General features: G+C 37.4%; 2 protein-coding genes across 2 annotated transcripts in view; one reads left to right on the forward strand and one right to left on the reverse strand.

The window, feature by feature from the left end:
• Nucleotides 1-18,919, forward strand: part of LOC131245960 (gamma-soluble NSF attachment protein) — a 37,503-nt gene extending 18,584 nt beyond the window's left edge. The window contains exons 6-9 of the mRNA XM_058245782.1: nt 3,044-3,122; nt 15,889-15,968; nt 16,571-16,700; nt 18,649-18,919. Coding sequence (XP_058101765.1) covers nt 3,044-3,122; nt 15,889-15,968; nt 16,571-16,700; nt 18,649-18,750 — 391 coding nt within the window. The 3' untranslated portion in view covers nt 18,751-18,919. The remainder of the gene's footprint in view (nt 1-3,043; nt 3,123-15,888; nt 15,969-16,570; nt 16,701-18,648) is intronic.
• Nucleotides 18,920-19,037: 118 nt separating this feature from the next.
• On the reverse strand, nt 19,038-26,931 carry LOC131245968 (uncharacterized oxidoreductase At1g06690, chloroplastic). The gene is made up of 10 exons (XM_058245796.1): nt 26,290-26,931; nt 24,112-24,203; nt 23,483-23,523; nt 23,193-23,354; nt 22,575-22,597; nt 22,418-22,489; nt 22,173-22,340; nt 20,752-20,834; nt 20,166-20,228; nt 19,038-19,247 (listed from the first exon to the last, which is right to left on the reverse strand). Exons 1-10 carry the CDS (start codon nt 26,501-26,503, stop codon nt 19,062-19,064), a joined length of 1,104 nt encoding a protein of 367 aa, XP_058101779.1. The 5' UTR covers nt 26,504-26,931; the 3' UTR covers nt 19,038-19,061.
• Nucleotides 26,932-27,320: the final 389 nt, after the last annotated feature.

Genomic DNA, 27,320 nt, shown 5'->3' on the forward strand with positions numbered 1-27,320 from the left:
GGTAGGGTCTTCCTGATGCATGTCCAATGCATGTAGGGTCTTCAAAATGGCCCAACGGGCCCCATCTGGAACTCGTTTCCCATCCATAAAGAAAGTTGCGCTAATGTGGGTGGTCTTCTTTGTCTCCGGTACATCCGAGTAGGTCCTCCGATGTCCCCATCACATATCTCCAATATTAGATTGATTATACAATCATGCTATTTGAACAATCCATCAGATTTCCACTAATCAGCCAATTCCAATCATCTATTTGGTAGGATGGTTATACTCTGACCCATTTATATGTGGCGCAGGATGTGGAGGGCTCATCTTCAAGTATATGTACTGTTTGCATGCTAATGGATCAGCACACTCTTCTAGAGTACAAAGTTGACTCAAAATTTGAAACCTGTAAACACTGTTTTGCAATGAAGACTGCTACTTGCACTCTCGTGGGTGTATTCATGATTCCCACGTGGAGTCATTAGACTCGTTACACATGTGAGGTGATCCAAGCTGCTCATTAGGCATACACCACTTTTAGACCCCTTCGTCAGGAATCAAGTTGGTATGATCATTAGTAGGTGCCACCTTTATGATAGAAGTACAACTATTAGATCAATTTCTGTTAACCCTGAGGTACCTTTGTATATGCTTGGCCTACACATATGGTCAAAATCAACCCAATAAGACAAGACATTTTTTACAGTAGACCATGAAACCATACAAATGCACTTAGGCATAGTAAACACGTAATACATGTAAATAAATCTGAAGTTTCCAATTAGTGAGGCCCACAATAGATCGGGCATATCTCCAACATTAGATTGATTATACAATTATTCTATTTGAACAATCCATCAGATTTCCACCAATCAGCCAGTTCCAATCTTCCATTTGGTGGGATGTTTATACCCTGACCCGTTTATGTGGCCCAGGATGTGGAGGGCTTATCTTCAAGTATATGTACTGTGTGCATGCTAATGGATCAGCACACTCTTCCAGAGTACAAAGTTGACTCCAATTTTGAAACCTGTAAACACTGTTTTGAAATGAAGAGTGCTACTTGCACTCTCGTGCGTTCACATTCTTGGCATTCATGATTCCCACGTGGAGTCGTTACACATTTGAGGTGATCCAAGATGCTCATTAGGCATACCCCACTTTTAGACCCCTTCGTCAAGAATCAAGTTGGTATGATCATTAGTAGGCGCCACCTTTGATTATAAAAGTACAACTATTAGATCAATTTCTGTTAATCCCGAGGTACCTTTGTAAATGCCTGGCCCACATCTATGGTCAAAATCAACCCAATAGGAAAAGACACTTATACAGTAGACCATGAAACCATACACATGCACTTAGGCATGGTACACATGTCATACATGTAAATAAATCTGAAGTTTCCAAATAGTGGGGCCCACAATAGATCAGGCATATCTCCAACATTAGATTGATTATAAAATCATTCTATTTGAACAATCCATCAGATTTTGAACAATCAGCCAGTTCCAATCTTCCATTTAGGGCGATGTTTATACTCTGACCCATTTATTTGTGGCCCAGGATGTGGAGGGTTCATCTTTAAGTATATGTACTGTGTGCATGCTGATGGATCAGCACACTCTTCCAGAGTACAAAGTGGACTCCAAATTTGAAACCTGCAAACACTGTTTCGCAATGAAGAGTGCTACTTGCATTCTTGTGAATGTACATTCTTGTCATTGGTGATTCCCAAATGGAGTTGTTACACACATGTGAGGTGATCCAAGACGCTCATTAGGCATACCCTGCTTTTAGTCCCCTTCGTTAAGAATCAAGTTGGCATGATCATTAGTAGGTGTCACCTTTATGATAGAAGTATGACTATTAGAACAATTTCTGTTAACCCTGAGGTACTTTTGTAAATGCGTGGCCCACACTTACGGTCAAAATCAACCCAATAAGACAACATTTATACAGTAGGCCTTTTGATGAGTTGCTTGGATCTTGCACAAGCGTGCCATGTTGCAATGTGTGAAGCGGGTGATCAAAGGAATGCTAAGACCCAATGAGCAGCTGGTGGTACCTGCATCTGATCAGAGTCAGGTCTGGTGTCTATGCCGTGGTATCCATACCCAAATCTGAACTCCTTAGGCAAGTGTAGGTCTTGGTACACCAGGACCTGACCAGAACCTGACCTGTTGACACCCTTAATTGGCAGGCCCCTGATGCTTATTGGTCAAGGTGATGAAGCACTGTCAATTAGACCAGTTGTTTACCAATTCTTGACACTGAAGCATTCATCTGTTACTGGGTAGATTCCCAATGCATTTCTTGAAGTGGTTGAGGATAGTGTTAAAATCTCCCATTAATAGCCATGGAATTTGAAAGTGATGATGGATGAATGGGAGGGAAGGATTGTGGCTAAAGCATAAATGCAGGTAAGAGCCATGGAGATTGGTTGGGTTTATTAGAGATCAGGCAATGGAGAGACACTTGAGTTGACTCAACTCTGTTAGTTCCATTAAACCAAAACCAACCACATTCCACCAGCCAACCCTATGACCGAAGGAAATAGCATCCTTTTGATCACTTGATCAGTACTCTATGGAGTATGGAGGTCCAATTGGGTAATGTTGACAATGAAGTTTCCATGAGTGCTAGGCTAGCACATCACGAGATTGCTGCTTCAAATGATAAAGAAGGATTTCTGACTTCTGAGCAAGGTTTTAAATAATGCTGTGACTGTATCAGCCAGGCCCTAAAATGATACAATACTGGGTGTATCAGACTATAGGATCCATATCGGCCGAAATTGTCTCTTGACACACACACACACACATCAATAAAACAGGAAATTAAAACAATGGAATCTGCACAACAGAAAATAGGATACAATAAACGTCGTGATGCATTAGAAAATTATATTTCTGTCATCATCATTAGAACTTCCACAATTGCTGGATAGGCTCCGCAAAGCAGTATAAGTGGATCGCTATGGCAAATTGCTATTAATCTGGAATCTTCTTTTTGTTTAAAACGTTTACTTAATGGTTTAATTGGCTTCTCTGGTCACTTGCAGGTATACTGACGCTGCTACTTTTCTATTGAGATGGGGCTTATCTGCAGACCAGTGCAAGGCTGTCCACAGTCAATGCAAGGTGCTTCCTAGTTCTGTTCTGGATTCTGTCCACTGACTGCGGTGATTTGTATCATGAAATGATAGCTATATGATTGTATTGATTGGGGATTGAGGATACGTGGTGATCCAGATTGTTGACCTGATGAGCCCCAATGTGGGCGTTGGATGCCCAAAACATTTTCCAGTCGGTAGATCCTGACCATCAAATCTTTGGCCTCTTTCTGGATTGTTCTCTTTTTACCGTATATCTCTAGGCCAGTGGTTGGAGGGTTTGGATCTTCCGATCTGGGAGATTTTTGCACAATTCTGTCCCAGATTGTACCAATCAGATTAGCACTAAGGGTCATCAAACAATGGGGCCCATTTGTACGGACTTGTACATCAGGAAACAATGTTCATGTCATGATGCATTAAGGCCCCATATTCATCTTTAACATCAGTCATTTGTATCATATATCCACTTAATAAAAAAAATTTAATCATATTTTTCAAAATTTTATTTCTTAACATTGTAACTTACTGATGAAGCTGAACATGAAATTATGAGCAATGGGCCGAGTAAATGTTGGTGCAGCCCCTACCATGAACTAGAAAGCCAAGCTAATACATTCAACGTTGTCAAATCGCAGAAGTGATTATGTGCAGTCCACCATGTGTGATTGCATAATCGCAAAAGCGATCGCACATGTTTTTTTTTTTTAAAATTAAAAAAATAAAAAATTGAAAAAAAAGGGAAAAATCTGAAAATTTTGTAGAAAAGACTATAACCACTCCAAACTGGTTTTCTTATCTATTTCAATCTAATTTGTGTACGACCTAAGCTATAATAAGTTAATAACCATTAACCAACATGTCAAAAACAAAAAAATTAATAAGTCAACGACTTATTAATAAAAATGTAATAATTTTATTGATAGATGAAATGTTGGTGAATTAGATTGAGCTAAAGACTACTATATATATAATACTTATAAATTACAATTACAAGTTATAAGTTATAACTTAGAAATTACAAAATTTCAATATAATTATACAAAATCTACAAACTACTATATAGATTGATCCCTCTCCCATTGTGGCATATCACCATTATCATAATTGTCAAAGTCATCTCCTTCTTCAACGTACACTTCATCTTTTTTTTTTTCTGTTTCTTAATCATCTGTCTGCACAAGTTGTTCATCTACGCCTAATGGTCGAGCATCTTCTTCTTGTACTTATTCGATCTCAATCTCATCTTCTTGTCCTTGACTAATACTAGGCCTCTTGCTACTGCTCGCCCCTCTTCTCCACTTTTGAGAAGTTTTGTCAGGTGTCAATCCATAAGTGGTGTATTCGACTTGGGCCCATGTTAAGGTTTTGCTAGCAAAGATTGGATCCTCTGTCTCCATAAGCCACTCACTATTTACCTCCAAATCATCTTGGCAGATATGATCATAAAATCTAGGCTTTTCTCATGTAGCTTGGAATATTTCCTACAGCTTTTGGTTATACTGGACGAAGACCAGGTCATTGAGTTTCTTTTGTTCGAGACGATTTTTTTTTTTTCCATGTGAATTTGTATAACATTTGAAATTTCAATTAAAAGTGAATTAGCATTGAGCCGAGAGCTGAAAATGAATTATAGAACTTCAAGTCTTCAACTTACCGACTCGAATGTACTCTAATTGCGCTCGCAACTGCTCGCAGAACATTTAGGGCCAAGAATTTTCATGGCCAACTTCTATAGTAACGGATCCCTCCTGTTTGGGTTAACTTCATACATTGACCACCAGTCAGCTATGCAAATAAGTTTAAGTAACACACTTTCTCACTTAGACTTCTTCATTATAAGTTGTAACTTGTAACTAGTGTTTCAAATAGCGCCCCTAGCGTAGTGTGGCCATAGCACTTCGTAACGTCCCAAATAGCGTAAATCCCCTGTAGCGTACGCTACAACTACATAGCGCGTAGCGTAAGCTATAATGTATTTTTTTACTATTTTATTATTTTATTATTATTTTCACATTTTCTTTGTTTCTGATGTTGAGCAATGTGACACTTGTATTATACTTGATACTTTTAACCTATGGGATTTTTATTTCTTTTCATAATTGTGACTTGTGGTTTCAATTAGACATTATTAATTAAAGTGGTTTGCTTAGAAAGTTGTTGATGTGGTAATTATTTGATTTGGCTTATATACGTGGATTGGCTTTTGATAAATGATAACTACTAACTTTTTTGAACATGCTTATAATTGATAAAATGAATCATCTTTTAGGCATTTTTATATTTTTTTTCCTTTTTTTTTTCACTATTTAATATATTTGTCCTATTTTTAAATTAAAAAATAGAAGTATCATGTAGCTTACGTTACACGATATGTATTTACGCTACAGGCTATAGAGGGCTGAGCACTACGCATCACGCTACCGCTATTTAAAACACTGCTTATAACTTATAAGAACTAAGAAGTAAGAACAAGTGAACAACCGTATTCGTACTTCGTAGAAGTGCATACTTACTAGGTAATTTCATACTTCTATGCCTGATAACTGTCTCTTGAGAAGATCCTTGCGCTCTTCATATAGAAGTCCAACTCTTGAGAAATTCTATCCCGTTCTTGTTTATCTGGAATCATTCTTTCCAAAACATCAAGAAATCCGACCATATGCATTGCCGATGCCATAGTCCGATCAGTGGACACAAGGAATATGATCGGATTAAGGATATAAGCAACCGAATACAATGGGGATGACATTTGGCTATCTCATCTATTATCTATAATACATAGGATAGGCTGGTAATCACGCTCTTTATAGTTGAAGTAGTCCATAATTTTGTTTTCAGTCCTCTCCATACATCATAGATATTGCCTATGGGTGGCTTTTCATCACTGTCCACCAATTGAACACACTTACAAAGGGTTCTAATGATTTTAATGCCTTTGTCACTTGATTCCAGAATGATTGCGAAAAAAATGGTTTAGCTTTCCTTGAATGTGACCTTTGTAGTGTAACTAGTGTTAAGAAAGATGTTGTGAATAGGGTCACGACTGGACGGAGCAAATTGCACCCAAGGTGCCTTCTCATGTGATGGAGAATAAGGGCATATTTATACATAAAGAACATGATTCTCACAGCCCTAACAATTATCTTAATGTGCAACCTACCTATATATTCAAACATTAGATCAATTCAATGTGCATCGCATGGGGTCTAAAATAAACGTCACATCTTCTCTATAAGAAGGCGACCTGTGGCTATATAAGAGGTTGCGTTTGTTGGTGATAACTTGGAAAACATATTCCTCTCCTACCTCTTCAACTACACTATCTAACAATTTAAATAAATAATAAGCTGTGTGGGAATGGGCCGATGCATTCACGAACTTTAAAACCATTGTCTCAATTGTACAATTAACAAGAAAGTTTATCAATGTCTGACCACATCTATCAGTCCATCTATCGGCCATTCGCATACAACCATATGTTTTCTAACTCCTTTTGTATTCTGAGATAAAGTTTTTAGTGAACTTAACTTCCTTTTTAAGGCAACTTTCCCTCACTTCATGATAGAAAGGGTTTTCAAGCCATGTCCAAATTGACCTATAACGTCAACCATTACTATGAAGCTCTTCAACTTTACTGTGTTGAAAGCTATACTGGGCTTTATACAACTACTTTACAATATACTGAATTATGGTTTTTTTATTTTTTTTGCTTATAACGATTTTTCAAAGTGGTTTGGGTGGGTGCTTTTCCCCTACCCTTTTGGTCAGCTACGTCTTCAGGATGTGGTTTACACCAATATTTTAAATATTGACGGTATTAACCGATATATCCCATGATATATCTTGTATCCCACCTATGCGATATGATTCATATGAAAACAGGTAGTGCCGATATATCCCACATGTTCGATCCGGTGAGCATTTTCAATTTCTGATTTTTTTTTTTTTTGAAATTATGTTAAATTAGTTTCAAATGGTTACAAATCTATTGGTTCTTTATGTTTGCATAAAAATCATGAAGTTGGAGATTTGATTTTGATATCTATTGGTTCTTCATATTCTCCATGTTTTTTTTTTTTTTTTCCCGAAAATTTCCTTCAACCAGCTGTCAATTGAGACTAATTTTGAAGTATTTTGGAATATTTGATGAAATGATCATCACATACACTCCAATTTCGAAATTTGAATGCATGTTGTTTGATTTGGGGAAAATTCAAAATTTCCCAAACTTCTCCCAAATTGCTTGCAATGCTGCTCTTCAAACATGAAATTAAGCATGTATGATGGCTGATTTGTTAAGTCCTTGTCAATTTTCAAAATTTTCTTTTTTTTTCGAAATTTTCCTTCAACCAATTGTCAATTGAGACTAATTTCGAAGTATTTAGTAGTGTTTGATAAAATGATCATCTCACACACTCAAAATGTTATGCATTCAATTTGAATATAGTTGCATTAGTTTAGTCAGATAGCGCATAGCTTAGGACTCTATAAAAAGGAAACTTATTACGTGCACTTCTTTTTTGAGATGTTATATTTAAAAGTGTGTATTAAGGTCTTTTTTTAACAATCCTTGCAGTTTCATTGACAAATTCAACCATTTTACCAAAGTTTCCCCGTGTTTCCCAAAAAGTGCCATAAATTATCCGATACAAACAATATATCCCGTGCAATAACAGATGCATATCTGTATCCCAAGGATGCGATATGTAATGTGATACCAATATTTCAAACATTAGTATACACCACCTATCTATAGGCCCATGCCCACAGGCTCTTTTGGGTGCCGATCTATATCGCCCCATAGATGTAGGTGGTGCACAAGCATGCAAATCAACAACATCAATGTCCTCATAAGCTTCTCTTTCCATAAATTCTTCTTGAATAACCGCGGTGTCATGTCTTTTTCAAACATGTTTGTCCATGTACTCCATGATTTCCTTACAGATCTTTGGAGTAACATTGAGACATGCTCTTACATTTGATTCCAGCGTATATGCAAGGTGTTGTTTATGCTGGCCAATACCACCAGAACTTACAAATCTGCACAAATCACATACTATTAATAACTTTTCACCCGCACTATGATAGTGCTTGAACTTTTAACCTGGGTCATTTGACTTCAGTTTCAAAGAAGAAGATTGGGAAGAAGACGTGATGATGACACTTGATGAGTTGAGTCAACTTAAGTACCAAGTAGTGTGTGAGTAACTAACTACTAACTAGTAAATAGTCTATGAGTAAGAGTGTAAGACAATTAGAGTATGATTATAAGAGTATTAGACAAACAAATAAGAATTTGAGAAATAACTATAGGTTATACTCTATAGGCTAGCTAGTAGTTAAGTACTAACTACTAAATACTAAATTTCTAATGTAGATGTAATGATGTAGTCTACTATTATTCTATTAGACTATTACTATATGAAGAGTCTATAGGTTATACTCTATAGACTACTACTCTAGGAGAGTGTCTCACTACAGTGGAGTTACAATTGCAACAATTGTGTATGTGTGCGTGTGGTGAGAGAGAGAGAGAGAGAGAGAGAGAGAGAGGGTATTGTGGTGTGAGACTTGAGATTTGAATGTGAGAAGAGTCTTGAAATCTTGAATCTTGAAATTTTGAAGTATTAAAATCTAGCGTTGATTGTTGAACACTTGAAGTTGAATGTCTTGATAAAAGAAATAAATAACAATGATACATAACAAACTTATACAAATGAATGCAATAAAACAAACTAATGTTGGGTCTTGACCAAGGTATTCCATATCAGTATCGGTGGGCATAATGGTGCCCACCGTTACCTATATGGATATGGGGGTGTAACGACGATACGGGGGCGTAACGGCCCGCAACGGTGCATTTTTATTTTTTTGCCAAAAAATATGGATTAAATCTGGAATATTCTCAGCATTCCAAATATGCATTCATTTATAAATTGGAACATGTTTATGGTGGTGTAATGGTCCACTCTTTGGTGAGAAGTTGTATTGGACTGTCTGATGAATTTATGAACCAGACAACCTAGATTTGACTGCAAAACTCATATATTTAATTTTCTAACTATTTACTATCAATGATAGATATATTAGAATGAATGTAATATGAAAGTATCTTACATGTGTAGGTGTTTGCAATTATTTTTCATAATTTATTCTATATTAAGTTATTAACAATTTAACATACTTGTGGCTGTGACTGTGATTCTTGTCCTGTGACCTGTCATTCTTAAGTCAAGAATATTAAAAAAAATAAAATTAGTAGTGTCCGATATACTCCCTTGCAACTTGATTAAGGATTACTTGATTGGTTGTTAGGGGAGCTATTTTAAATACAAGTTCGGCAGTGTCAAGTGTGTGCTTGGCTGCTTGCAATAATACTGTTGTATGCTGTAAATACTTACCTTAATACACATATATACTTACAATCACAAGTCACCACCAAAATGAAAATCTGCCTTTTTGTGGTTGCTCGATCTCCACATCATTATCATCGTCATCATTAGGTTGAGGTTGTCCAATAGGTAGAGGTGCTGCATATCCATAATATCCAGTGCCAGAAGGAAATACTAGATCAACGAAACCAGAGGATGACTGATCCTGACTAGGCAACGACTCCGACTCTGAGTAAGGATATCCACCAGTGCTTGTCGAATAACCATATCGGTGCCCGTACTCGGGATGTTGAGAATCTTAAGATTGAAAGTGTGTCTATGATGAGTAACTTAGATTTGGATCTGGATATCTATATCATATGGATATGGATCGGGAGGACTACTCCAACATGAATGTGATGGAACAGGCTAAGTATAACTATAATCATAATGCAATTGGCCATAAGAATATCCATCATAATAACCAGGACCATGAGCCTGCTGATGTTCCGGACCTCCTGGACCCAGTGCACCACTAGACCTACCCTCCTCTTGCTGGCTGTATCATGATTCAGTACACTCATAAGTCCGACCTCGTGTACTACCTTGTCGATGTTCATCGGCATCGCGATCTGTAGACGACTGTATGGTGTGCTGAGCAACACTAGAAGTGTCAGCATCAGGGGCAGGGGCATCATCATCACCATCATCTGACACGGTCACGCTATCACTGCTCGTACTCTTTTGTTAATCTTGAGCCATACTTGGTATAAAAGCTGCCCTTCTTATTGAGTCCAACACAGCTGCACGACTCTCTTGTTGCGCTAAGCGTATTAGTGGGCCATCAATTTTCAATTCTTCACTATCCTCTTCAATTTGTTTTTCCATTGTTTCCAATTAAGGTAGAAGCAGGTCATCCTCATCATAAATATTGTCTAAGTTTATTGGACAGTAGTCTGTGTCATCGGCGGCTGTAATGGTCGTATGATGTCGTCGCATTCTTAGCTTCATATTGTAGTGTATGAAGACAACTCTATCCAATCTCCTAGTCTGCAATTTATTCCTATTCTTTGAATAAATAAGCGCAAAACAACTCCAATTCCTTTCGCAGGTAGAATAAGATGTTGTCTGACTCAAAAATTTTACTATAATTTTTTGGAGAGCCTTTATACTCTTTTCGAAATTCATCCACCATTCGGCCGGTTGCAACCTAGATACTGCATGTTGTGCAAGAGCATCTCTAAAGCTACCCAGACGATTTCCAAATGTATCTAATTCATTCAACGCCTTTATTTGTATATCTAAGTCAGGCTTTAATTTCTTTATCATATTCTTTAGCCTAAGACGAACTTCATTATCCGTAACAAATGATTGGGCATATCTGTACTTAGGATTTAGGCAGTAACCTGCTGCATGAAGATTGTGATGGAGTTGTCTTGTCCATCTCTTGTCGATCATCCTCCAATAAGATTCACAGTTTCTACAATCACGTTGAATTACCAACTTTGCCTTATCCATGACATCGTATAGGAAGCCCATGGTACGTGCTTCGTCAATTTCAACAAGACGGAGTACCCTCATTAGTGGCTCCATCACCTTTAGGATCGATTTGACCCTCTTCCAATATTTATTGTCCTGTATGGTGTTCACAACTTCAACCGGTGTCCCTAATGTCTTCTGCCCATGTTTTATGTTGAGCCAATCTCGGGAAGCGAACATCTCACTCAACTCTCTCCTTTGCTGGTATAAACTCTTTAATGCTATAAAGTTTGTTGCGAATCTAATCGCCGCAGGTCTTAACAACTTTGTCCTTTCGTGAACTTCCTCATTGTTGCGACTACTTGATTATGGTTGTAAATAAACGTCATCACTTCTCTTGCCCTTTCAACCATTTTCTTAACATTCTTCTTCTTCCCAATATCTTTCAATATAAGATCAATACAATGGGCAGCACATGGTGACAGAAAAAGATGTGGTCTCTTTTTCATCAACTTATGTCCTGCAAGCTTATATGATGCTTCATTATCTGTCACAATCTGCACTACATTCTTCTTTCCAATCTCATCCACAACTTTATCCATTAGTCCAATAATATAATTAGAATATTTTATTACGTCTGAGGCATCAATTGACTTGTGGTATATAGTTCCTAAGTGGCAGTACACTATAAAGTTGATCATACTGCGTTTGGTTGGGTCAGTTCAACGATCACACATGATCGTGCATCCTCTGGCTTGCCATACAGTTTTAAAGGTAGCCACATATACTTTCACATCTGCATACTCTGCATCTGTCCATTTCCCCTTAATATCCCTAGCCGTGGGAGCTTTAATTTCTTCACCTGCTTTTGCTGTTGCATCAATTACCACCTGCCAATATGGAGAGTTGGCCGCGTTAGGAGATATGTTGGCATGTATAAATAACTTTGCTGTTGCCCTACCTAGCTTCTCAACAGAAGTTCTACTCCACATTTGTTTTATCTTCTTTTGGTTAGTTGATTCTTCCCTAAATAGGATTGGATCAATAGAGGGTCTCCTGGGCTTATTTACTTCTTCAACCAAATGTATAGGGGCATCACGTGAAGATGTCTCTCGTCGGCTCCCAAACATATGTCGTAACCCACCAAACCTAACCCCCACCCCCACCTGCAGAAGCAGTCGCACTCCCACTCCCACTCCCACTCCCCCCCTGTATCATGTATTGACCCACTCGCGCCAAACATGCGGCGACGTTCTTCCTCTTCACGAGGTAGACGCAAGCTCTCTCCTAGCTATAGTTAATTCCCGATCTGAATCTTCGTCAGAATCAATAATATCTTCATTACGAACGCTCATATATTTAGGATCAAACACCTCTTGTCGAACCGCATCCAAAATCTCATCTTTCTTCTTTTGTCCTGCAGCACATTTACCCTTCTACTCATCTAGACTGGCTTGCATTAAAATCATTATCTCTTTCGGTACTCTAGTACATCCCGCAACTTAACCCTTTTAATGTGCCAAATGTTGTTTGAGACTTGTAATTCGACCAGTTACTAGTCTATCACAATAGTTGCACTTCATTTGGTGCCTAGTACCACCCTCTGACAATGTTGCCATCCAATATCCTCACCTGTTGGCCAGACCCAGACATTTCCTTAGGTCGATACTAGATATAGATTAGATATGACCTATGTCTATGTGGGATTGTGAGTCTACTTGCTATTCTAAATTTATATACAGTTTTCAGAATCTAATCAATAAAGATGATTTTATGTTCTAAACCCTAAGGGAGCGTTTGGCGCATGGGTATTAGATGGGATTAGGTGGGATGGAATTGCATTTGGTCCCGTGCCAATTCCACTCAATGTTTGGGAAGAATGGAAAAGCTTGGAATTAGATTACATGGAATTGCATCGGGTCCTGTGCCAATTCCACTCAATGTTAGCAAGTTGTGTAGGTCCCCATGATGTGTGGGCTATATCCACACCGTCCACCCATTTTTGGAGATCATTTTAGAGCATGGGCCAAAAAATCAAGTAGATCTAAAGCTCAAGTGGACCCCACCATAAAAGCAGCGGGGATTGAATACCTACCGTTGAAAACTTATTTGGGGCCACATAAGTTTTGGATCTGCCTTATTTTTAGGCCCATGCCATAAAATGAGGTTACAAAACAAATGAACAGTTTGGATATAACACAAATGTGTTATTTTCAATAGTTTCAAATGATGGTTGGTATATCCATTCAATGTACCACTGTATTACAAACATAGCATGGAATTAAGCTTATCCCATGGTAACAGGGAACAATCCCTGCCATGTATAATAATTACGTTTTTCGAATCCCATCCCACCTAATCCTTCCCAATGCCATGTGCCAAACACCCCCTAAGAAGCATCCAAAACCTGTCCAATATAAGAAAATATAAACATAAAGTCACTAATTCAAAAATATAAAAAAATATAAAATCACAACAAGAATCTGTAAATGGACATTAATATGTTCTACTATGATTAACACATCATATTCTACCATTAAAATAGCTATACATTAAATAAAAAATGATTTTTTGAATTTTTTAAAAAAGAGGCCGAAAATATTGCGTAAATAGAAAAAATTATAAAAAAAAATATAAAATCATAATAAGAATCTGTAAAATGGACATTAATATGTTCTACTATGATTACCACATCATATTCTACCATTAAAACAGCAACACATTAAATAAAAAATGATTTTTCGAATTTTAAAAATAAGGGCCGAAAATAGTGTGTAAATAGAAAAAAATTATAAAAAAATATAAAATCAAAATAATAATTTGTAAATGGACATTAATATATTCTACTATGATTAACACATCATATTCTACCATTAAAACAACAACACATTAAATAAAAAATGATTTTTTAAATTAAAAAAAAAGGGTCGAAAATAGTGCGTAAATAAAAAAATTTATAAAAAAATATAAAATCACATTAAGAATCTGTAAAATGGACATTAATATGTTTTACTATGATTACCACATCATATTCTACCATTAAAACAACAATACATTAAATAAAAAATGATTTTTCGAATTTTTTAAAAGAAGGCTGAAAATAGTGCGTAAATAAGAAAATTATAAAAAAATATAAAATCACAATAATAATCTGTAAAATAGACATTAATATGTTCTACTATGACTAACACATCATATTCTACCATTAAAACAACAGCACATTAAATAAAAAATGATTTTTCGAATTTAAAAAAAAAGGGCTGAAAATAGTGCGTAAATAGAAAAAATTTATAAAATCACAATAAGAATCTGTAAAATGGACATTAATATGTTCTACTATGATTAACACATCATATTCTACCATTAAAACAACAACACATTAAATAAAAAATGATTTTTCGAATTTTTTAAAAAAGGCCGAAAATAGTGCGTAAATAGAAAAAAATTTAAAAAATATATAAAATCACAATAAGAATCTGTAAAATGGGCATTAATTTGTTCTATTATGATTAACACATCATATTCTACCATTAAAATAGCAACATATTGAATAAAAATTGATTTTTTGATTTTTTTTTTTTTAAAGGCCGAAAATAGTGTGTAAATAGAAAAAAATTATAAAAAAATATAAAATCACAACAACAATCTGTTAAATGGACATTAATATGTTCTATTATGATTAACGCATCATATTCTACCATTAAAACAACAACACATTGAATAAAAAGTATAAATACCTATTTTTGAGGAATTTCTAGAAAATGGCCCACAGAGTTTCGAATCAAGAAAATCCTTAATATAAGTTGTTTTTATCTGTAATTTCAAGCTAAGAGTGGTTGAAAATTGCATTAGAATGATTTAGGAAGAGTTTGGAAGAAGTATAAAAAAAAGTGAAAAATCGGACCTTAAAAAGAAGAAAAAAAACTAGCTGTTATGCGACCGTTATGCCCTAACCGTTGCTGGGCAGCAACGGCCGGTACGCCTACAAAATTCGCTAGTAATACTCTAGCAGTGTCATGCAGCAGTGGGAAAAGTGGTTATGCATGAAAAATGGGCATTAAAAGAAAATAGTCAACAGTCCATATTCAAAGCACAGTTAAAAAACCCGAAAACTTGGCTCGACTCAATGTCTAGCTGGGTTGACACAAGACAACTAACCACTTGCTCTAAAAGCTTGAACTGATAGAGCACGGTGAATCAATCCCTTTATCTCGTAGCCTAGGCTCCACTTACCATGGGTTAGGTCCTTGGCCGAACCTCCCTATTGGGCCCAACATCACATGGGTCTCGCCTCCCACGAGTCGCCTGCTTCACACAGGCCACCCACCCCGAGTGTGCCCCCACATCCCACAGGTCACCCCACTCGAGCCCGGTGTGAAAATGCCCCTGCATTATGGGTTGAGTCAACTATAAGTTGCTACCAATTCTTCACTTGACTCGACTTGGTAATAATTAAATGAAAATATTCAAAATATTCCTGACTATTAAAACATTTAAAATACATAGAACAAGCAAAAAACAGCGGCTAGTGTGGTGGTGGTGGTGATTTTTGGTTTTCATGGAGGTCGTAGGTTTGAGTCTCAGCAGTGTTTATAACTTTTCAACAGAACAGTTGACCCACCAAGTCACTAGGTTTGAGTCCCGACAATTGTTGTCAAACAACCAAGTCAGGTGGGCCAGCCTAATGAGTGACTTGGAGGTTGCACAAGTTGGCACGTGCACATGTGTGCAAAGGTGCAATTGGGATTAGCAAACACCATTATGCATATTCAATAAATTTTGAAGATTTAAGTGCTACTTAGCTAATCTAAAGTTGTACAGAAACAGTTCTGTTTTTTTTTTTTTTTTTTTCCTACCTTACTACCCTGAGTATTGAAACCTATTGATGCTTTCTCATAATCTCATTTATTTTCTCTTCTAACTATGGTGGGTTGGATGCAGGCGTACCTGAGTGCAATTATAGTGTACCTTTATGCACATGATTTCAAGCAAGCACAAAAGTGCTACAATGACTGTTCTCAGTGAGTTTCCAACTTTTCTGTAATATAAAAGTTTAGGACCAGCTTCCATTTTAATTTATCTGATTATATTCATGATGCCACCGACTCTGGTCTATTGTGCTTGTAGTTTAGTCACTTGGCATATCTGTGTATGCTCCTGCTTTGCTGCATCAGTGGATGGACTGGACCATCCATGTGATTGCTCCAGCAGTGGATGGAAACTATATAAATGTTACATCAGTTTGACTATCCTATCCATCCCAATTAGAGGCCTTTAAACATGCTGTTAAAAACAAGAAGGGTAAGATGTCAATGGGGGAAAATCAGGTCACTTGGATTGTCACATTGGACAGTCCAGATCATCCAACCATGCTGCTACATGGGCATACAGTTTGGTTGGCTTAAGCGATGGACCCTCAAGTGTGATGAAGTGGAAACCTTGTCATTTGTAGTTATATATATATTACTCATACTCATACTCCATATATGTTCTAGGAAAAAAGTTCTTGTGTTCTATTGTGATCTCATTTTTCTACATTTAGTTGTCTCATGAGCCCCTAATTTCACACCAAATCAAAAGCTCTACATTAGTTTAGTTTATCGTTTTTGGAATGTCCTTGCAGGATAGATGCTTTTCCGAGCAGCGACCAAGGTCGCGTTGCTAGCAAATTGCTATCTGCTTATGCAGAAGCAGACATTGAAGATATTAAACGTGTTGCTCAGTCGAGCACCATTTCAAATCTCGATCACATGGTAAGTTCTTATTATCATTAATCATGTCATTAGGAGTTACATTGTCTACAAAATGTGGGACAGTTGGGATTCTCTGGATGGTTGTTTGGGTGCTTTGACAATCTGATATATTCTTCAGGATAGTAAGGTTGCATTTGGGCCCTATGGGTGGTCACTTTCTATTGGGCCTTTATGTGAGGCTGAGTCCTTGCCCGTTTATTACTCTGACCTGAACTTCAGCTCTAGGCTCAATCTATCTTAGCCATAAAATGGCTGGCCGTCAATAAAGGATTTGTTAATCAGTTTATTAATTGACACGTCTATTGTGAGTTGTGACAAATGCATCTATGAGAGGAATTCCTTCAAGAACTTCAGCTCCCAGTTTCTGGATGGAATTTCTTATTTTTGCAGCTCTAACAAATTGCTGTCCTTGAGGACTATAATCTCCTATTGGGCTATTGGCTTCTCGCTGATGAGGGACTGTAGTCTTCACAGGACTACAATTTGTAACTACAACCTTTTTCCTCATTCTATGATGAGATCTTACTCTGGCATATATCTATTTTTTGTGGTTCTTGCTTTGCAAGAAACTGTGTATCAACCTTCTTATGGAGCAAGAGATTTGCTTCGTGTTGGATGGTTTTGGATCCTGGAGGCTAAATCAAGGATGTCTCCACCTGAGATGTTGGTTCCTCAGTTTAGATAGCATCATGGTTGTTTTCTCTGATTTTATTTTTATTTTATTATTATTATTTTTCTTGAGAGATACTTTGATACTCTGGCAGAATGTGATGGATGATACGCAGGCAGTTAGCAGTTTCTGAGAAACTGAATGTGGCATACTGGTATTCAGGCTAAACCATCCAAAAATATGGGCACAAGTTTAGATTTATTGTGAACTAAAATTACCATGAATCTGAGGTTAGGATTGTCCAACCAATCTAATTTTTAGAATGTAACTTAGCTACAGTGGATTTCAGAATTTAATCAGTTTAATTTCAGTTAATTTATGTGAGGTGTACAATTTCTAAGTGCTTGCATATCAAGCTCTTCCACTGCCGGAGTATCAAATAACTTCCCTTTTTTCCCAGTTCTTAATCAAGTTGTCATTGATTATTGTATATTTGCAGCAACTGTATTGTCTGACTTTCATATTTGTACTATGCTGCTCAAGCTTTTTTAGCATGCTTTCACAGATGATTTGCTATATTAGGGCTGTAGTCTAAATTGCATATCTGCGGTTGTACTTCAGTTCACTGTGGGCATGTGCCTTCTGCCTTCTGGTTCAGTTAGCCCAGTGGATGGGCCTGATTTTCAGGCTCAACAAATAAACAGAGCCTGGGTCCAGCTGAAGTTCTGGCGACTTGTCTATTGAGATTCAGCCTTGGAAAAAATCTAGCCATGTTTACAGTTGTTATGAGATGGCTAGATCTTATTTTCGAGCTTGGCAGATCCCAGCCTGGGCTGACCACCCAGCCAATTGGAACCCTACCAAGCAGCCCCATTTTCCTGATAATGCTTTAAAGGACCATGGATTATCTGCTTCTCTGCGCCATGGTTTCTCCATTTTTCTTGCTGAAATTCATCCTTTTGTAGTTCAGTCTTTCAGTCCAGCCATGCTTATGCTGTATTTATGTTCTCAAATTTCAACATACAATCTTGTTCATAATCTTGTTTAGATAAAATCCTACTCATCTATACACCACATGCCCCAGTTGTTGCACAGGGGGACAGTACAAAATCAAGAAGTTTGAATTTCCCTCTTTTTTGGGGATTCCAGACTTCTCGATTGTGTGCTGTTGCTCACCTCAGAAGACAGGCAAGGCCTAATTTGACTGCCTGATCGGAGCAGGCCTGCCAGATCTTTATTACCAAATTCATGGTCTTTGCACATCTTCTCCAAACAGTCTTGTTTAAGTTTTTTCACTTAATGAAATGGCTGAATTCCATTTCATGCAAATGGCTGCAGATCATTCGGCTTGCAAGGAAACTACCAACAGGTGATATGAGTTCGCTTGAGATAGAAAGAGCTGAGGAAGAAGAGCCTCTTGATGAAAACGACCTCACCTAGCTTCTCTCCCTCAATTAGCACTGCCAAGAACAGAATCTCCTCCACCCATGAAACGCAAGATATTTTATGGAAGAGCATTATAGTTTACAACCAACACTATTACTCCGGGCTTGTATTTCATTCACAAGAAGCTTTTGACATGTAAAAAAGAAAAAAGAAAAAAGAAGAAGAGATCATGTTATATACTGCTTGTTTGATAATACAGGGTATTCTATGATTCTGTAAAATGCTTCTTTTTTTTTTTTCCATCTATTTTTTAATCCCCCCCACCCTTTTTTTTGTGTGTGTGTGTGTGGAAATTGACTGTTGAATTAGAGCTTTTCGACTGGGAATCCAATGACTGGTTTTACTTCGGTTGCCAATGAGCGGAGCTCGGCTATCTCTTGGTCCGTCAATCTCCATCCAAGCGCGCCTACAAATTCTTGGGCCTGTTCGGCATCTTTGGCACCTGGGATGGGCACCACATTCTCCTGAGCTATAAGCCAGTTGAGAACCACCTGCAGGAGACCTTGCTTTTGTCAGCAGTTTGCTTTCTCTTGCTAAAATATAGGCTATTCAAGTTCCCTCTTTAGGGCTTCCTAATGCATTCGATAAAGGGAAAGAACTCCATCTTTGTTGCACTTTTGTCCGATGTCAGATACCCCAGATCCACCTAAATGGCACACGTTTAAGATCCGGTCTATACTCCAAAGCTCCACGGTCATTAGGATCATGTATGGACAGGTACATTCAATTGTTAAATGTCCTATTTGTAATTAGGATAATTGAACTGAACTGTTTATTGGGGTCATCAGATGAACAGTCCAGATCTTGTGAATGTGCTAAGCCTCGATATCTAAGAAATAACAACTAGCAAACTAAGATCCTCTCTTGACAAATGCCCTTTGATCCCCCTCCCCGCCGCCTTAATGGTTTACAAATAGAGAGGGGATCTGATGTTAAATGCTGATATCTATGCCATCAAGTGTTCTGTTACAGTACATGCAGCACAAGTGCTGACTTGGGCCCTACCCTGGATGGGCCATACACTTAAATCACATGGTCAGATGATCCTAGCTGCAATCTGGAATACTTTCCCATGAAATGGGAACGTTGGTTGGAATTCTTTGCAGATTATCTCAAAAGTCCAACCAGTAGCTGGGATTGGTGCACCTACCAAGTAGAGAGCTCAAACAAATGAAATACATGCGACGAAATTGAATGCTTGATAAATAAGTTAGATACTAGCATTTAGAATCTAATCTCTCCTATAAATTTTTGCTGTCTTGGAGGAAGGCATTGATCTCTTTGGTTTACTACTGAGATTAGTGTGCAAAAACAGACCGAAAAACATCATAACCCTTCACAACTGATATCAATAGCAATTGACAAATCCAAACAGACATTTAACCAGGAAAAATGGGAAAAGAAAGAACCTGTGTGGCGGTTTTGCTATAATTCTGTCCAATTTCTTTGATTCTGCTCAGCAGAGGTTGCATCTGCATGGTGTAAAAATCTTTAATAATCAAGTCTACAGATGGTGGTATTATGCAATGTTGACTGACTCGAGAATATCTACAGTGAGCTATAATTTCAATTTGCAAAAACGTGGGCCATGGTTTGGTGATCCAAATCATTCATATGATGGGACCCACAATGGATGACCCATGAACAAAAAATTTCCCAGGTTGGAAGTGAATCTTTGGTCCTTTTGGTTGAATGTGGACCATTGTTAATTTTTCTTCTTAACTGTATTAACTGGTCTCTAACATTGAAGGGTTGGTGTTGTTTCCATTTGGGGCATCTAGGGTGGGGCCATAAAACTGTTTTGAACTCTAAGCCCTGGGCCACACTTTCCACATCATCAGAGCCTCATTTGGGGTTGGCCCACAGGCGTCAGTTTTACACACTGAAAATCTGAGCAAACTGTAGATCTCAGGCCAAGCATTGCATGATAACGATGTATGCGATCATCAAGAAGAAACAGAATGTGCAGATGTTTTATTTTATTTTTATATTTACCTTTGTGAGGAATTCGGGAGTGTAAATCCGACCACGAGGGCCACTAGGTGGATTTTCTGGCATGTATTTTCCCGTAAGAACACCTGAACATGGCACCAAAACAGACAACTGTTGAAGAACTACAAATTCTTGCCAAAGATAACTGAATTCTAAAATCATTTTAGTGATCGAACATGACGTAAAATGATCCGTGATATATTATGAAATGCGTTCCTGAGAGCATGTTTGGATGCAATATCAAATTGTTGCAATTAATAATCAAATCATGATTTATTCATATTGAGGGTCTTGGCTCCAAATAAGACACGAAGTTCCTTTGAAGTTGGACAAATAAATGTCACTACAATTTGAGGGCTATGCTGGCATTGTGAATGCAGGGAAAACCATAGTTAAAAGCTTGAAAACTCGACTTGACTCAATCTACAGACTAAATTCAGAATAGTATTTCACTAGCAATAGATACTTAGAAGTGTGCCTGAGGAGAGGTGGTAGATGTTGTTGCTTCATGTGGTTGAGGGTGTGGGTTTGAATCCTGCCATCATCTTTTATTTTTCTTTTTCTTTTTCTTCAAAAAAAAAAAAAAAAGGAATTTGGCTCGGCAAGTGACTTGGCTCGAGTCATGTCGAGTCGTTCGAGTACGCGAGCTGACTCGAGGAGTCAATGCTGAGTCTGAATCCAGTCAAGGTCAGCAGTGAGTTTCAGTGAGAGAGCGCAATTTCTTTCCGAATCGAGTTGATTCAGGTGAGTTTTGAGTTGACTCTCATCAAATTCTCAGACTCTTTGCAATTCATTTCACTCAGGCATCTAAACAAAGACTGCATTATCTTGTGAATAAGTATTTAAAACACCAAAAAAGAGCATGTTAAAATAACCAAAATGGTTGATCTTTTATGTTCATGAACAATGATAAAATCGATTGAACAAATGTCAGTACCTATTCCGAGAGAGTGGACTTAATTAGCAGATGTCAGATGGCCTTGACCAGACCCAGTCTGAAAATTCTTATATTTTCGATTTTGTTTTGTAACTTACAAAACATTTCACAAAATTTGAGCAATGGCAGGTTGAAGAGGACGAGTGAGGCACAGATGTGTGAGATCTGGGCCGTCCATCAGGTACAGTCCAACCATGAACGTGACCTGGATTAAAAAATCAGTTCAAGTATCATGTAAGTGTGGCCGACATGATAAATGGACCATCCTAATTGTTAGTACAGAACACGTTCATGGTGGGACCCATCTGACAAATCGCTCTCGTCCTGAACACGTACCATGCTTGCATTTTACAGATTGAACTGAAGCTGAAATCTGTAGAGGAATTTGTATATGGAAATCTCTACGCAATGCTAAACACATATGCAAGTGAATAATATGAGCAATCAGGTAGATAACCCAACCAAAACATTTCGAATACAACCATACCTTGAGCAATGGGTGAGTATGCAATGAGAGTGACTCCAAGTTCATCACAAGCAGCCTTCACACCATTCTCCTCTGGGACCCGGTATATGAGGCTGTAATTCACCTGATTTGAGGCCAATGGAATACCCCGCTTCTTGAGCTGATCATAAGCATCTCTAAGACGCTTTGCTGGTGCATAATTTAGATTAGATACATAAATTACACTAATGTACACAAAATCAATTTTTACAAGGTGAGAAAAATACCGCTGTAATTCGAAACACCGACAGCCTTTACGAGGCCCATATCAACAGCATCTCCAAGCCCATCAATGTACCCTGAAAAATGATTTTAATAGGTTGAATAATCTTCAAATAGATTGAATTCAGCTGAATGATTACATGGCAGGTTAGAAAGATTAACCTTTGTTTCCCCATATACCTGGCCTGAAAATTAGCCAAACCATCTTTGTTAGTAACTAATTAAATTTGGGAAATTGTCCAGGTGCTAAATGATAATATCTAAGTTAGATGTGGATGAGCAGATGGAATTCATATACATAATCGTAGCTTTTCATTAGTGGGGCTCTATTGTGGATGAGCCATATGAAAAACATCACACTGATCAGATGATCCTAGCCATAAGCTGGAGGAATTGCATCCATTGAATATTGCCCATTTATTGGACATTCTTCTAGAGGCATTATACAATGCTAGGCTGATAGTATAGAAACCAATATTTAAAAAACGGCACATATAAATCGAGCATTGTGTAATACCTCTTCTTTCAAACTATCCAAATATATTCATCTAGAGTCTTCCAATGAGTGGCTAGAGTCACCTTGCCAGTATGAGTTTTGAGGACACGCCTCATCCACAGTAGGAAACAACAGATGAACGGTTTGGATCAGATACGTCATTCCACATAGTGGAAGTAAGAGTGCATAATAACTCAGATCTGAGTTACAGCACCTCATCAGTTATCATGCTTAATATTTAGACAGATTTCAATATTGAAGTATAACTAGGATCATGAGCAGACCAGTGAAGCTGGTACAGCTCGACCGAAGAAAGATCAAGACGAGACAACGAATCCTTAAGGGCAGCTATAACGCTCCCCCGACCCAGCCTCCATGGCAAAGCTGCAAACTTGGTCGCAATAGCTAGTTCAGCTGTATTCTTTTGTTGCCTTTCTTTGATGAACCTACAATTGAAATAGATAAGCTGTCAATGCAAAATCTGAAAATCTATGTCCGTCAAAAAAAAAAATCAATCGAAAACTCCCATATACAAAACTGCAACTATAGAATTATCGATCCAGAGGTCAGATACCTTCCAATTAGAGTTTCGGAATTCACCGCACCAAAAGACGCCTGCTAAACAAAGAGTAGTGTATTCAGTCACCAATCTAAGGCTGCCTCGGAAACACTATTGAAATGGATTTCAATAACTTGTTTACTAGACAGGAAATGACCAAAGGATTAGCGTCTTTAGGCTCGGTTTGGATGGACAAGCGAATTGAATTTAGAACAGTTTGTTAAACTAGAGGAATTGACCAAGTTATAACTTTCTTTCTCATATTACTAGTGACATAGTAGCCCACTAAAGTGCATTTACATCCGATCAGACTCAAACTTGAAAGTAACATAATTGTAATTTGAAGCTCAATCCTTCTTCATTAATGCTAGAGGGTAATCAAAAAATTGGCCATTCCACTTTATTATATTAATAATTGCAGTTCTATTAGATGATGCATCCAAACACCACCTTAGGATTTATAGAGAGGAAGTACTCCTAAAATTTGAGTCATGTTTCTTTGAAGTCCTACTTGAAAGAAACAAAATTGCAATTTGGTGCCTAGTCCATATTTTTTTCATTCCACCAGAACTAACAATTGCAATTCAATTCAACAGCATATCAAAACACAGTCAAAGTACTTTACAATGGAGATTCATTCTCACCCTCGAGCCATAGACCTCAGCGGTATCGAAGAAGGTTATGCCGCAATCAATACTGGTGTTAAAAGCAGCTTTTGCTGACTTCAGCTTCCTATCTGACATCACAAAGTTAAAATCCAATTACACAAATATGATTTGAAGCTAATTATAATTCAATAACCAAATAAATAATAACTGAGAGTCTATTAAGAATCAGGACACAAAAAGATTAGAAGATTAATATTAGAATGCATGAAAACAAAAAGAATCGAAGTTGGTCTAATCTTTATATGAGACACTCGCAAGCACACCATTGAACTGAATGTTTATAATTAGTTCAGCAGAGTGCAAATGAATAAATTTCAATGCCTTGGCATTTTTTTTTGAAGGGGCAAGCTCCAACATGAAATTACATTCCCTTTTAGTAGGACTTGAAATGAATGTGACTGCAGTTTTAGGAAGTGTTACTACAATTTGGTCCTCTCTCTTGATTGAACATGAATCTTCACAACTCCATTCAGCTGTGCATCCAAACACACCCTTCGCAAAATAAAAAAATCAACAAACACAGCACCACCATGAAGGGAAAGAAAAGGAACATGAAAAATACATTACCATTCAAAAAATAATTCCGAACTCATTATCATATTAACAAATACAAAATCTGTTCCCAGGTAGTAAATAAATTTGTTTCTTTTTTTTTTTTTTTGGTGGTAGAATCTGAAATTTCAATTAAGTCCAATCAATATAAGAAAAACTAAGTAGAAAACAAATGGGTGTCATAAAAATTCAATAAATACTTCCAATTCCCCAACCAAACACTATGAACTAATAATGAAAGAGTAATCAATTCGACCACTAACCCAATCAAATGGAAGGTAAAAAACAAGAAAGGGAATGAACCAATATGACTAGTTTGCACCATAATATGGTACAAACAAATTGTATTGGACAAATGGAGAGTCCAATACATGGATAATGCAAGGGCATTTTCACACCGGGCTCGAGTGGGGTGGCCTGTGGGATGCAGGGGCACACTCAAGGTGGGCAGCCCATGTGAGGTGGGCCGCACCCATGTGAGGCAGGTGGCTCGCGTGAGGCGGTACCCTTGTGATGTGGGGCCCATGAGGGGGGTTCGGCCGAGGTCCTAACCCATGAGATGTGGGGCCTGGGCTATGAGATAAAGGGACTAATTTGCCATGCTCTATCAGTTGGAGATTTTAGAGCAAGTGGTTAATTGTTCTACATCAAAATTGGTATCAGAGCGGTAGGTCTCGTGTTTAATGCAGGGGCATTTTCACACCGGGCTTGAGTGGGCGGCCCGTGTGAGGCGGAACCATTTATATAGCCTCCCTATCCTTCATGGGCCACCATTCCAGTACAACAACTAGATGATCTTAACCATCTGATAATGGCTCCCTTTTTGTTCAATTTCCAAGAAACTGTTCAGATGGTTTTGATTGTCGGATCAAATTGATTCACTGGAGACAGCAATCCACAGAAGATCCACTGAATGGACAGTATATGTTTGATGTCTGGTACATCTTTGTACAATTTCAGGACCATCCATTCTGTAAGCCGTTGATGCAATGATTAGGATTAACCAATAAGGGTGATTTCGGCTCAGTAGCCCACAGAGAGTTGTTTGGATCAAATGGGAGGTCTAGATTAAGCACATGTAAAATAAAAGTAATTGCATCATAATACATTGCAAACTAGTTGTATTAGTATAGGATCAATACCAAACAAAATCACCAACTTGCTAGAAAACTTTCTAGATTAGTCTGAAATTTAAAATAAAAACTACTCTCTTCTCCAAACCAACCCAAACATAAAAAATTCAACTGTCTGAAATAGAATGAAAAATTATTAATATTTCTTCTTTTAAAGATCCTTATAGATGTGAAAACACAACCAATAAAAATAAATAAAAAGAAAAACACTACAACCATCTCCACTCACCAGCTACTATTGACACCCACCCTTTTTGATAGATACACCCTTTTCTTTTACTTTTTGTAATAAAATAGTATAAGTACTATAAAACTGCACAAAGTTGTGCTATGTATCACCAAAAGTAGAAAAGAAAGGGTGCACCCATCAAATATTGTGGGTGTAGATATCGTTTCTCTCTATGTATGGATAGCATGTATGTATGTATGTATGGATGTAGAGTAGATTGAAAGAGAGATTGAGACATACCATCCCATTGGAAATTATTCCAGTAGCTGGTGTCTCCCCAAGACCAAGCACCAATCCCAAGCTTGGTCACCTTCAAATCAGATCCACCCAACTTCAATTTCTCTTCTTCACTTTTCACTGTAGCAAAATCCTCAGAAGCAATAGCTCTTATTCTTTGAATTCTCTTCTGTTGAGAAAGAGATAAGAAAGTTGCACTACTAACAACCAAAGCCATGGATTTTCTTCCTCCAAAATTCAAGCAAAAAAAAATAATAAAAAAAAAACAGAAACTTTTTTTTTCTTAAATGGAAATGCAAAAAATCAAATGCGTTTTCTTAATTTGAGGCCTTGTTTCTAAAATTTAAATGGTGGGGTGTTTGGGATGTGCAAGAATATGAAATGGGGTGTCTGGATTTTGAGCTTCTTTTTTTTTTTTTTTTTTGGTAAAATTCAAGCAGAATCAAGGAAAGAGAGAGTTTGGTTATTGGAAGAATGCAAAAAACAAGAGGTGGGTTCTATGAATTTGAAGAAGAAAAAGTAAATTGAGGAATGATTGGATGAGATTCTCTGGAGATTTGATGAGTTTTTGGAGAATATGTGTGGCTCCGATGCTGTTTACGTTTGAACTTTGTGACTGTACATTAGTCTAGAGTAAAAGTAGCATTTCCATCTGTCCTATAACAGCATCTTCGATAGCTGTTATACTAGGAAAAGAGAAAACTTTACTACTCTGGCAGTGTGTAGTGTTTCATACGTGAGCAGTCACTACTAACATAATTGGTTAATGTGTAACTCAATCTAAACCGTCCAAATTTTGGGATTCATTTTAGATGGACATTAATAGACATTTATACTTAAATTATTTTTCCTAACATGTAGATTGGTAGACATCTAGCGATCCTGGTAGGATGAGAAGTAGTCAACGGAGTAAAGTCGAAGAAAGAAAATCCATTCATCAAAATCGTCCCACAAACCTGATTTTAGGGTTAGATCTTGTCTGCAGTGGTTCCCACTAAGTAACTAATTTTGAATAGAGATGAGCACATACGATA

This window comes from Magnolia sinica, chromosome 1 (assembly GCF_029962835.1).
Source record: "Magnolia sinica isolate HGM2019 chromosome 1, MsV1, whole genome shotgun sequence".
Lineage (NCBI taxonomy): Eukaryota > Viridiplantae > Streptophyta > Magnoliopsida > Magnoliales > Magnoliaceae > Magnolia > Magnolia sinica.